Genomic DNA, 12,758 nt, shown 5'->3' with positions numbered 1-12,758 from the left:
ACTTCCCTTCTGCACTACTTTTAACTCTTGAAACATTTGTAACGTCCTTTATTAATAACTATTTGGAAGTCGTACTTAATGACTTAGTCAGGGTCTAGGTCCCATTGAGCAAAGCACCTTGCTACAGGACACAAACTTATTCCAGTGGGCTAAATGGACAAAACAAGCAGATGCCTATTGTCCCTTCTTTTGAGAAATTATGCCCTTTTATCAAGATATCCCCAAAGGTTAATTTCCCAGAACAGAAACACAGAGCAGGCCAACTCATGGAACACCTTGCATTCAGAGTTTCATCTTCAGCATTTTTCCATTTCTCCAATATCAGGAATGGAAAGTCTCTCCTTGAACAATAGTTTATGCATTAGCCACAAGGCAAACTCTACTTGGATCACAGTATTTTTAGGCAGGCAACTCTTTTAAATGGCAATATTCAACTATCAAAAATAGACAATATTTGAAGTGGTATCTTATTGTGGAACACTAAAATAAAAGGTAGTAAATTATTTTTTCTTTAAACTACTGTATGTACTCTATTATTAATTTTAAAAATTAAGGAATTTAAGGAATTGCATTTTACTGTCTTATGACTTCAGTACTGGACTCCCATATTATTTGACTATAATTATCTGTTCTGCTAAAGAAAATATATAATTCTAAAGGATTATGAGCCTCTGACATAACTGCTTACAATCCTAATGATTAAGTCTGTAGTCAATTTGCTATATACAATATGTCATATCCCAAAGAACATTTTTCTTCCCATCTTTTTAAAAATAAAAATATAAAATATGTCTTCTACAAGTCTTACATTTATAAAAAGGAAAAGGCAAATGTTTCTAAAGTATTCTAGACAGTATAACTGACTATTTAATATATGAATATTTATGGAGTGTTCTGCTTAAGGCAGCAGCATTTCTGTAATTATAGACTTTGGCGCCCAACACCTTGAAAATGTCAAATATAATTAGTTGGTAGAATGTGTATTGTTTTAATTACAAAATGGAGTAGGAACTTTCCTGTGCCTAATTAGAATAATAAAACCCCCAACGTCAATTCTTGACTAATCCTGACTAATAAGTCTTTATACTCTTACTTCCTTGGATGGATAATGGAGAAAGATCCCTGTTTAGCTTTTAATTTAGGCCTGTAAATTTAAAATTCAACCCAAATGGTCAAACACTGTTCAGCTTAGAGCCTTAAAGTCATAAGGATAATCAGCATAGCTACTGAAAAATTTGATTTGTCGTCTATTTATTTTTTAAAAAGAAGTTTTCTGTCTTTTCCCTCCTTGCTATTTTCTTAAACTGTAAGTTAAAAGCCTCCATTAAACCACAGAACTTTGCTATTAATAATAATTAACGTTATTAATATTTTAAAAGCTTTTACTGTATTGAGTGAGGAATAGTCCAAGCATCAGAAGAGATGTTCTCTGTTCCCAAGAGTTCAACAAGGATGCAAATACCCAGAGATGTTGTAAGGAGAAAACTTCCTGTGTTACATAGCGCAGCACAAACCAAAGCAGCATTCAGCAGCACAACAACTTCTCTGAACTGATGGAGCATGTAACAAATCTTCCTTCTGGCCAAGAGCCACAGGACAGCTATCACAATGATAGATCACAGAAGTCTGAATGAAGAGTGGAAGGTCCAGGCTTAGTAGGGAAGTCCTACTGGAGTGGATAGAACCTGGCAATCGCTGGCTTCTGTAAATTCTCTAAAATTGTATGCTGCTAGTTTTATATTTTACTCTCATATTCATCAGCACTTAACAAAGCAAAAAGTCCCTATTCATCTTCAGGAAAATAACATCTTAAAATGCATGGCTTCGTGAGAATTAAGCTATGGAATGTCACGTACTCAGATGTCTGAACCTGTTTTGTAGGTTGCAGTTATGTGACTTCTGCTTTGCTAAATTGGACTGTCTGGGTGTTCTGTCTTACCATGAACTCATACCCAGATCCCATGGTGATGTTGCCTGTATAAAGGTAGGCAGAAAAGAGAGAAGCAGCATGGATGTAGCTTTCAGAGAGTCAAGACATGATCGGCCAGATGCAGACTAAAGATGGCATGACTAGACCAGCTATTGAAAGAAAGGATTATGGAATGCCTGATACACTGTCTGATATTTTGTATTTTGTAAGTAATTTTTAGACTTGGATGGCCAGGAACTTCTCAGATTCTTAGGTTGTTCTGCAACCCTTCCACAGCAAGCAACAGGCTCCTGAGCATGGGAACTGCCTCCTGATGTTTCTCTTGTTTTCTGGGAATTGGGAATCTTAGTAAGCAATCAAGTAAATAAACAGGATTGCCTCAAAGAGATAATAAATGAATGCCACTGGTTTCCCAGCATGAAAAAATATCAGCCAAGTCTTTCAGAGAAGGATGGGCTAATTAATAACTATGTTTAGTTCCCATGACAAGGCTGTGCATTGTGGAAGATTCTATTAAATTTATCATAAATGTCGATCCTTGTGCCAAAGAATTCATGGTCTAAATGACAAGGCACAACAGATGGATGAGACAAGAAAGAGGGCTGTGGTGGGTTGTAGGAGACAAGGTGTTCCTCAGCCAACTACTAACAGCAACTGCAGCTTTCAGCCACCCTGGCTGCTGTCCTGTGGTACCTTGGAGATTCACAATGGACAGGAGCAGAGAATGGAAAGAGGATAGAGGTTTCTCTTATCCTGACAGGGGTGAATACTGAGCTCATTACTGTGATTGAACACCTTCCAGAATAGGTCACTATTAAGAAATGGCATCAGCCAAATTCTGCCATTTTCTCATTTTTGAGAACCTATGACTCTCTGAAGAGAGAGCACTAAGCATGGGATGCCCATAGAGCAGGGGAGTGGCTTGACAGAAAAGTGAGATTTTTCTATTTATTTTTATGCTCTAAACTTAATTCTTAAATGTTGCAGGCTTATAAAAGAAGGCACTCTGTCTTTTCAGAAATTTAAGGCTTCCATCTGTACAAAGGCTTTTTTTCTTTTCTGCCTGAACTTGAGTTTCTTCTGCTCCTTGTCCCTTTTCTGGATGCAAGTTTCATCTGGCCCAAAGCTAGAAGGAATTAGTCTTTTCTCTAAACTATTTGTGCTTCACCACTGTCTAACTTTTGTGGAAACTGTGTAGAGATACATGATATCATGGTCTTTCTTCTCCTAGACTTAATGCTATTTGATTTAATTTCAACTTAAAGTTGAATTTCAAATCCCAGATGTCTTTGAAATCTATTATAATTACCATTTTGGAAAATTAAGTTATATATATTTCCAGCATTGGTTTTAGAATTTAACTTAATTGTTTTGTGACTGCCAATTACAGTCTAGCTTTGGAAATACAACAGCTATCTTCATGTAATTTCAAATTATCCTTATCTTTTACCAGATCTTGAAAGAAAGGTCTCAGTATGTGTAAACCTAAAGCAGAGCTGATATATCAGTGATACAATTTCTATTTATTTCAGAAATCTCAGTCATGCTGAATGCACAGTAACCCTAAAAGTGCTTTTTTCTTTTTCTTTTTTTTTTCTAAATATACATGAAGCAGCAATTATAGAGAGAGAAACCAACAAAATAAAAATTGTTTAACAAAAATATTTTTTGGGGAGGAGTAATCTATAAATATTTTACAAATTTTCTACATTATATATTTATATATATTCTATTAAATATATGTGTTTAAAGTAAATTTTCAGGCAGAAATTTAAAACACAAAGCCACCAATAATGCATTTATTTTCAGTGTGACTTCAAACATAATTGATGACTCCTTATCTTAATTACTATTGTTTGATTACATCACTTATAATTACAATAAATGAATAATTGTTATAATCAATTAAGAACTATATACAATGAGATTTAGGATATTACATATACTGTTGATTACAAAATTTATGCTTCTGCTGCAACGTTATGGTAAATCAAGAACAGCAATACTTCAACAAAAGGCAGTTATTTTCAGGTCTGTGTCACCAAATTTCAGCTAGAAATTTGGTTTTTCTTAAAAAAACCCCATGTCTAAGGGACAAAGCTGCCAGTCCCTAAAAAATGCTGCAATTTATTGTACTCTCTAAAGCATGCTGATTCCCATACATACATACATACAAAAAAAAAAGAATCCTGTAGGTGCCAGCCTTTCTCAAGTGGCTTTGTCCCGTGCTGTTTAGCCACTTCTGAACTCCCTAGAAACTGAACTTTTAAGTGACAGGACCATCAGACAAGATACCATGTTTGTAATAGCTCAGCTTCTGGGCATGTTAAGGTTCCACAATATGCTGGTTTTTATTAACTTTGGCTTCAGAGTCATAGATTTTTAACAACTATAAAAGAAGATCACAGATGGTAGAATTATACATTTTTGGAAGAGGTAGTAATTTGGAAAAATGTATCTCCATTAATTTCTAACATATTCAGGCCTTTTTTTACTACTGGAATTATTAGGTCAAGAGGATGTTGCTGGACTGAAAAGGAAGCAGGGCCTTCTTTCACTGAGATCTACTCAAACTCTACACTTGCCAAGTATAGGAGGATATAATATAAGAAAATAAAGATAGCGTAGAAAGTAATCTTACCCCTAAGGAGTTGCAGCTGGGCCAATTATCAAAGATTAGGAACAGGCCTGACTTTAACAGGCCACAGCTGTAACCAATGAGAAGAAGAGTGCTATAAAAGAGTGGGGTGGCTGGGTGAGAAGGGAACTGGAGTCAGTGGCTGCTTTGTGAAAAAGAAAGTGTCAGTGCTGTGAGGAACTGCCCACGAGAAACACCAAGAAGGTATGAAACTTTTGTGATAAGGAAACAACAGTATGGAACCCCTGCAATAAGATGACAACAGCCAAGCCCATGGCCAAAACCTGAAGGGACATCTAGCTTGTGGCGTTCGCATTTGCTTCCCCAATATTTTGGGGATATTGGTCTGTAATGCCGCTTTATAAACACATGTGACATCTATCTTCCAAGAGTCAGCCACATGACTAGGTCAACTCAATGAGCAGAGAACCAAGTGTATTTCTCCTTCTCCTCCTCTTACATGTGGTTGACTCTTTTGAAAGAAAAAGACATGTTTGGAAAATACTATGCTTCTTTGACAGCAGCAAAGGGATAATTTCATCTTCTGCCATTGGGGATCTTTCTTGGGTGCAGCCCCCAGTTAATTTAAGTCTAATGGAAAACCAATCTAGAGGAACCAATCTAGAGAGGACTACGCTGGGCTCCAAGGCACAGCATTACAGTTTAGTTTTTACATTACATCCAAATAGCCTATTCTTAGGAAGAAAGATTTATTCCTACAGCCTATTCTCTCTCTTATTCTAATCACTGCTCTCCACTGTTTGGTTTTTTTTTTTCTTTTGCAGTCACACCTATACATGACTTGTGGGTCATTGTAATTTAAATATTGTGGGTTGTGCATGGCTGAACAGCTGAAAAGCATTCCAGATGTGACTAAGAACTGCTGCTGAGTTTCAAATGATGTTTCAAGTCCAGCTCTCTCAGTGTATGTTAGAAAAAAAAGGAAGTAAAGCATCTGTTACTGAGACACGGCAGCCATTCTCTACATGCACTTATTTCAGTGGGGTCTCATGACCTCCTGAGTTCTGCAGCCTGGAGTCCTACAATGATAACAGATCTTTGTGCTTTCTGCTGGTGAGAATTCCAATTCCTTTCGGGAACAAGGAAAATAAATGGTCTTCTACCACTGGAAGAAGTGTTTCCAAACTGACTAAGGCCTGGCTGAGCTCTGGAAAATGTAGAAAAAGAAGCTGTATCCATATGCATTCATAATACAAAGTCTAGAAGACAACATAAGGAAGAAAATTCAACTGCACAAGGGACAGTGTCTAAAATATCTCTAATTTTAGTCCCTGGAAGTTACACAACCAGCAGATGAAGGCTGTGCTACAGCAACACAATTTAGCTGGAGAATAAATGCATCAAGTTATGCAGATTGACAACACCTTGACCTTTTGCATTTCCACATATTAGGCACTGGATGAAGCAGTAATGCCACTGAAGTCAAAGGCAAAATTTATGCAACTTCCATGAGAGTAGGATTTAAACCAGGAGTTTTTGAAATGGGAGAGTATGAGTAAAGACAGTCTATTTCCTTCACTGAGAGAAATCTATCTGTCCTGACTCCAAAGTGTGACCATTCTGTCAGGAATGGAAACTACATAACTCTGGAAGTTTTTCAGATTGATATTAAAATTCAAGACATCAATATTTTTTCTCTAAGTTAATACAATAATGATACTCTCTGAATATGCTGAAAACAAAGTCAGTTAACAAAACCCAAACCTTATTCCAGGAATACTCATTTTCAAGATCTCCCGGAGGTATATAGACTTTTTACCATGAAAAGTAATTCCCACTAGGCCAGAGGGACTATGAATTTTCATGGAAAGCTTTGTCTTTCTCAGCTATGCAAATGAAATTCAGATAACCCATAGAGTCAGTCTACAGAACCCTAAAATGCCTTAAGCACAATTAGGAATAAAAGAGGCCTTACTGCCTGACGGTGATGATTACCATGCCCTTCAGGTAAGTGTGCATAAGGCAATCTAAAATTATTCAGCTCTCAGGAGTGTGTGCTAATCAGAGGTTCTCCTAAGCAGAACTATTACCAGTCCTTTAAAATAACCTCTAAAACATTCCTACGAGACATAGCATACGGCATCAAGTTACTTTATTTTATGAATCATGAAATTTGAAAACATGTAATTGAATATGTGTTGAGATTTACTTCATAACGTTTATTTGCCTCTAATGCTTTTAGAGAATAACCCATCTGCATTTTTCAGAAGCTGTCTCTTAATTTTCTTTCCATTTCCCTGTCTTTCAAAGCTCTACCCTGATTCTCCTTTTGGTTTTCCTGTGTAAATGAAGGATAGCTCTAATGATCTTAAGAGGAGCATGTTAGTTTTATGTTTTAACTCTTTTGTTGGAAACACCTGCTGGTTTGAATTGTCCATCAGTTCATAGAATATGAGTTGGAAGGGACACACAAGGACCACTGAAGTCCAACTCCTGGCCCTGCACAGGACCATCCCCTAGAGTCATACCATGTGCTTGATGCTGTTGTCCAAAGACTTCTTGAACTCTGTCAGGCTGGTGCTGCGACCACTGCCCGGGGGAGCCTGTTCCAGTGCTCAACCATTCTCTGGGTGAAGAATCTCTGTGTAATATTCAACCTAAACCCCTCAACACAATTTCCTGTCATTCTCTTGGGTCCTGTTGCTTGTCACAAGAGGGGAGAGATTGGTACCTGCCCCTCATCTTTTCCCTTGTGAGGAAGCTATAGACAGCTGTGAAGTCTCATCTCAGTCTCCTTTTCTCCAGGTCAGCTGGCCTGCCTATATTCTGTGTAATCATTTTTATCTAAGCCTGATAGTCACTCCCACTAAACACATTTGTTAACTGGAGTTAATCTGATTCATAACATATTCTTAAGGATCTTAACAGTTGAAACCCCTTTGTGTCAGAACTGTGTTTGTGTGTTCCTGTTTTTAAGTTCAGCATGCCTGCATTATATTGGTTGTTACAAGTATTATTTCACTCATTTCACTCTTTAAAATATGTTTCATTTGTATAACATGAATACATCCCTTTCCTACCATGTTGAAAAAAATTTAACTTTCAACTCAACTTTTTTTTCCAAGTCTATGTTTTTGTCTAGCATTCAAGAGGAAAAAAACAAGCGCATTTTTAGAAATGTATTTTATTAAAAATGTGGTTTTCCCTGGGCCTAGACCTCCTGAATAGGTCTTGCAGGAAAGGGGATGTCAGCACGCCCTACTTTTCTTGTTTGAAGATGGAAACTTAATGGGCTATGGGGTTTTTTTGGTTGCAATTCAGAGTGGGAAGGCACCATCTTCTATGAACAGGAAAGGGAAGATAGAAGTGGATGAGTGCCAAAAGAAAAAAAAAAAACATAAAAGAATTGACAGCGTTCAAAGGCAAGAGGTTGAAAGCCTGTTTCCTACCATCCATTTATTAAGGTAAAAGCTTTAAAATTCAGAAAGCCTTATTTAAAGTAGGTAAGTTTTGGGTCTGAGTAGTTGGCTGTTGTTGGATTGCATTAGGACCTTACCTCCTGCTTACAAAGAAAATCCTTATTACATGGTAATGCCTGTCAACCACACTGGGTGACTCCTCTATCCCTTACACTTGCAAACTTCTCATTGCAATTAAATGATCTCTGAATAAATCCCTCTTTATGGAGTACAACTTAATCTGGTTCTGTTTGAGCCAATCACAACAGGAGATTTTAACTGATGTCCTTTCCCTGATGCTGCTGAAGTGCTGGCAATTTGCTGTGCTCCAAAGCTTCAGAAAGGCATTCTCGTTAGTCTGATTAGAATTGGTGCGCATGCGTCAAACGCCGAGTGGGCGTTCACAGGGAGCACAGGCTACATGCTCCTTTCAAGAATCACATGAATTGTTGTTACCCTTTCACCCAAGTGATTTGAGTCCTCAACTGAAAAGGGGGAAGTGGTTTCAAATCCTCATGCTATGTAATGGGACAGGGCTGATAACTCACCAAAAAGGTTCCTAATTAACGTTTAGGTTCGGATGTTTTGCAGTTGGTTTTTTCTCTTGATGTTGCTTTTACTTTTCAGTTCAAGAAGGGCTGTAAGTCTGCAGTTCAGTAATTAGAAATTACTCCTGGTGGGGAAGGGCTCACACAGGCTCTTGACTGCTCCTGTGACTGAATAACAGAGAAGTCTTAAAGGTTCATTAGGAGACCTTTCTGTTAATTGACGGCTTTGACTCCCTCAGAGCAACTGGGTGTTGAAAAGATCTCTACCTGTTTTTAAATGAAGCTTGGAATGACTTGCTGAGGGACCTGACAGTCTAGACCTGAGTGGAGAACTTGCCTGCCTCATGTGGGAGCTGTAAGCAGAGCTCAGTGTAGGTTCTTCGCTGCTCGCAGAATCCTTTACCTTACTCCTTGTAACAGCTGCAGGGAGCTTCTAGAGAAAGTATATGTATGCAATCAGTATTACATAAGGCAACTCTTAAGAGCAGCAAGCACACACTTTGTGCCGTTGCTCTGCATTTCATCCCATCTTGCTGCAGGCCAAAGGACAGCACAAGTTCTGTTGTGTCTTGCAGGACCTCTACATCATTTCCAGCATTAGAGTCCTGCTCAGGCTGAGGTACAGCAATCTCCCTTCCTGTCTGGATTCCCAAAGCAGCAAAGAAAGCACAGAGTGAAGAACCCTTTACCTTTTCTTAGGGGCTTCTCCAAGCTTGACCTCTGCCTCCTGTGCAAAGCCAATATAAGATATATGGCACAGCAAGTGCCTTCCATCAAAGGGCTTCTCTCGAGCAGGCCTAATCACATGGATATGATGAACTTGATGTGTCCATATAACCAGACTCTGTTAAGCTTTCCAGTTGGTGCAGCTTAGTGTTAGCTGCTGACCACATCCAGGTGCTTACAGAACAGAAATTACCTAAAATTCCTTCTGAACCCAACCCCCTTCTACCTTCTAGAGAACCTCCAAAGATCTTCAAGTGCATTTGAGAGAAAACATATTTTGTTTTATATTTCACCCTATGTTTATATTTTCATCTTTTTATATATTAAGTATGCCAGGTATAGTTAACTTACACTGCATTTTACCATTAAGTTCTTCACATTATTTTCACAATCTGTTTCCTACCTTAGATACCTCAAAGTGCCTCAGGCTCTCTTCCCTGTGAGTAGGGTCACATGAAACACTTCACTCAACCCATAAAACATTTGTACCTTCCTCTTTCTGCTGTGCAGTTAAACAAATCCACATCACAGATGTTTCTTTAAGCTTAAGCTGTGTCTACTCATGATCTTCCAAAGTACCTAAGTGACTGTAGTTTCCAGGGAGGCTAAGTGCCTCCAAGTGACACACCAAGCAGCCAGTGTCTCTGCAACTCCACCTGCTACCAGCTGAGCAGCCATAGCAGGTTTTGCCCTAGAAGATGTGCCAAGAACCTTGTTCTGTTTTCCAAGCAGACATTTTTAGCTCTGATAGAGGAAACACATACTTCAGGAGTCAGCAAAAATATATCAGTGATTATCTATTTGAGAACATTTCTATTTCTCTAACATTCCGTTATGAACGTGATTTTTATTCTATCAAAGCAATGCGAGAGGCGTTTGCCTGGAAGCCAGCCCTTCTTGAAATATGTCTTCCTCCCGAGAGGTTCCTGTGCACACAGTCTGATTTATTTGAGGAACCCTTTCATGTTCGGAGTAATTCTTAGAAATAATTCCTGCTCCAAAAGGCTCGAAAGATGAGATTAATTTATGCCTGCTCCTTATGGGGAGCTTCGATGCTGATTCCGGCGAGACAAAGCATCACGTAAGGGTTTTGCATCAGACGGTGCGGAGAGAGCACCGAGGCGAGCCCGCTCCCCGTGGGCGCACCGCGTTCCCCACGGATCGGCTCCGCGCCGCTCCCCGCGCCCGCCGCCAGCCGCCGGCCAGCCCGCTCGGCGTAGCGGCCACTCACCTCCACGAAGTAGAAGCAGGGCAGGAGGGTGACGCTGTCCTTGGTCACTTTGCCCTTCTGCCGCTCCTTCGCGGACATGCTGGCGGGGCTGCGGGCGGCGGCCCCGCGGCCAAGCGCTGCCCCGGCCGCTCGCAGCCGCCCGGCCGCCGCGGCTCTCCCCGCCGCCGCCGCCGTGCCGAGCGCTGCGCCGTGCGCGGGCTGACGTCAGGAGCCGGCTCGGCGGGCGGGGGTCCCGGCCGGCTTAACTCCTTCGCGCCGGCCGGGCGGGGACCGGGGGCTGGGGAGCCCCGGGCGGTGCGCCCGCACCACGGGGATGCTCTGGCTGCGGCGGGAGATTTGTGCGCGCACGTACGGGTTCGAGAGACCTGAACGGGATCCCTGAGGGCATCAGGGTGTTCGGGATGCTCCTTGAGGAGTCTGCGGCGTTTATCTTGTTTCTGGGAAATATTTTTTCTGAAACAGAGCAGTAGAACGTTCCAGCGAATAGCATTCCTATACAACCAATGTTCTTTTCTTGCAGGTGTACTCTTTTTGAAATCAAGACGTTAATGACAGCTCACCTCAGTCTTAGTGCCAGTCAGGGGGAGTAGTGTGACTGGGACTGAGCCAAACTGAGCTCTTCAACCCCATGTGCAATACTGAGGCATGTGATTTCTCTGATCTGTCGAGTATCTGGTGCAGTTCCTGCTACAGTCTTGAAGAGAACAGAATTAACCCGAGCAATTGTTTCCATGGTGAAATGTGCTAAGATCCTATTTATGGATCAAAGTTTGCAGCGTTTTCTCAGGCAAGCTCCTGTTGATGTCAGTGAGAGGTACCCTGATAAGGCCTGCAGGAATTATCTGTGAAAGATAGCATTTACATTCTTTGTAGCACATTAATAAGGTCTGCAAAAGTTGTCTTGTGCCTATAAGCTCATTCCTGCATTGTGATGTTCAGCTTTAATGTACAAGGAGAGAAGTGTGACTCCACCAATTGTTTATTTCCTGTCTTTCTCCTTTTGAGGGAAAATGGGAAATTACCTGCCGTTTTTGTTCAGATGGTTGCTAGTATTTTGGCTGCTATGGCAATGGAGGTGAAGAGTCTCATCAGCCCCTTTTCTTTTCTAGCTGTTCTCTTTCCATTTATCCAGGGCGGATATGCCAGTCCATGCTCTGCACTGCATAGACAAGCTTCATGAGAGGGTAAAATCAAAAATGTACTTCATGCCTTCAGGCAGGTGTGGAAGGCAAATCTGTAGTCTGACTCCAAATCATTGAAAAAGACTTTTCAGAGCTGCAGCACACGTTGCCATATCAACACATATTCTTGTCTTAACCCTGTTAGGAAAGATTTACAGGGTTTCTGCTGGCTCAGGAGTCAGGGCAATTGTAAAAGGCAGGTCAGTGGTCTCCAGGTAGTGGAGGTAGCCAGGGGGGTTACTGGGAACAGATGATCTGTGAGCAGAGGAGATTTGTTCCTGTCTATCAGCACTAAATTCCAGGAAATTACTAAGAGTGCTGTGGGCATGTCCAGTAGTGGTTCATACCCATCAGTACAACTTTCCTGGTGGTTTATCCCAAGTAAAACAGCAAGAGTTGAGGAGCTGTTGTAAGATTTTGTTCTTGCCAAATATGTTATTATTGAGGAGAGTGGGTAATGAGTGATACCACTTAATAGCATTTACTGTATCGCCTTGATTGTTGTGAAATCATTAATCTGGTTTGAAAATAGTCAGCATACTCTAATAAAAATTATTCAAGAGTACTTTTCTGCCTGTTTCACACAAAATTGCTTTATTCTGGGAGAATTAGGAGGATCAGGTGCTTCTCTGGTAAAATGAACGAACAAGCTCACATTACAATGTAACTTTAGAAACTGGAAAAATTCCTCCTATAAGTTATATTTTATCATTGGACTGCCTAAAGGCCTGTTAAGAGTGCATTTATGATAGGTACAGTGAAACAAAAGGTAGTAGCCAGCCTCTATTCTACAAACTCACTATAAATGTGTCTGATGGGAAGGATACCATGCAAGCTGTGTGACTGCTGTAAGGGCAGGAAGAGTTGTGCTAATCCTCTGTGTTTGATTCTAATAGAGCTAGGAGTGGGGTTATATATGAGAAAGCTGAAGTGGTTGCTTTTTGTTAGTGACATAGCTTGCCACAGAATCACAGAACATGTGAGTTGGAAGGGACACACAAGGATCATCAAGACCAGCTCCTGGCCCTGCAAAGGACCATCTCCCAGAGTCACACCATTCGCCCAAGAGCATTGTCCAAATGCTT

The 12,758-nt window shown here is 40.5% G+C and overlaps 1 protein-coding gene across 1 annotated transcript in view; it reads right to left on the bottom strand.

The window, feature by feature from the left end:
* The window catches only part of PLPPR4 (phospholipid phosphatase related 4), a 30,806-nt gene extending 20,173 nt beyond the window's left edge, over positions 1 to 10,633 (bottom strand). The window contains exon 1 of the mRNA XM_030953160.1: positions 10,493 to 10,633. Within this exon, the coding sequence (XP_030809020.1) occupies positions 10,493 to 10,570 (78 nt within the window). The 5' untranslated portion in view covers positions 10,571 to 10,633. The remainder of the gene's footprint in view (positions 1 to 10,492) is intronic.
* Positions 10,634 to 12,758: the final 2,125 nt, after the last annotated feature.

Source organism: Camarhynchus parvulus, chromosome 8 (genome assembly GCF_901933205.1).
Source record: "Camarhynchus parvulus chromosome 8, STF_HiC, whole genome shotgun sequence".
Taxonomy (NCBI): domain Eukaryota; kingdom Metazoa; phylum Chordata; class Aves; order Passeriformes; family Thraupidae; genus Camarhynchus; species Camarhynchus parvulus.
The sequence above is the reverse complement of the archived record's forward strand: the minus strand, read 5'-3'. Positions and strand labels throughout refer to the sequence as shown.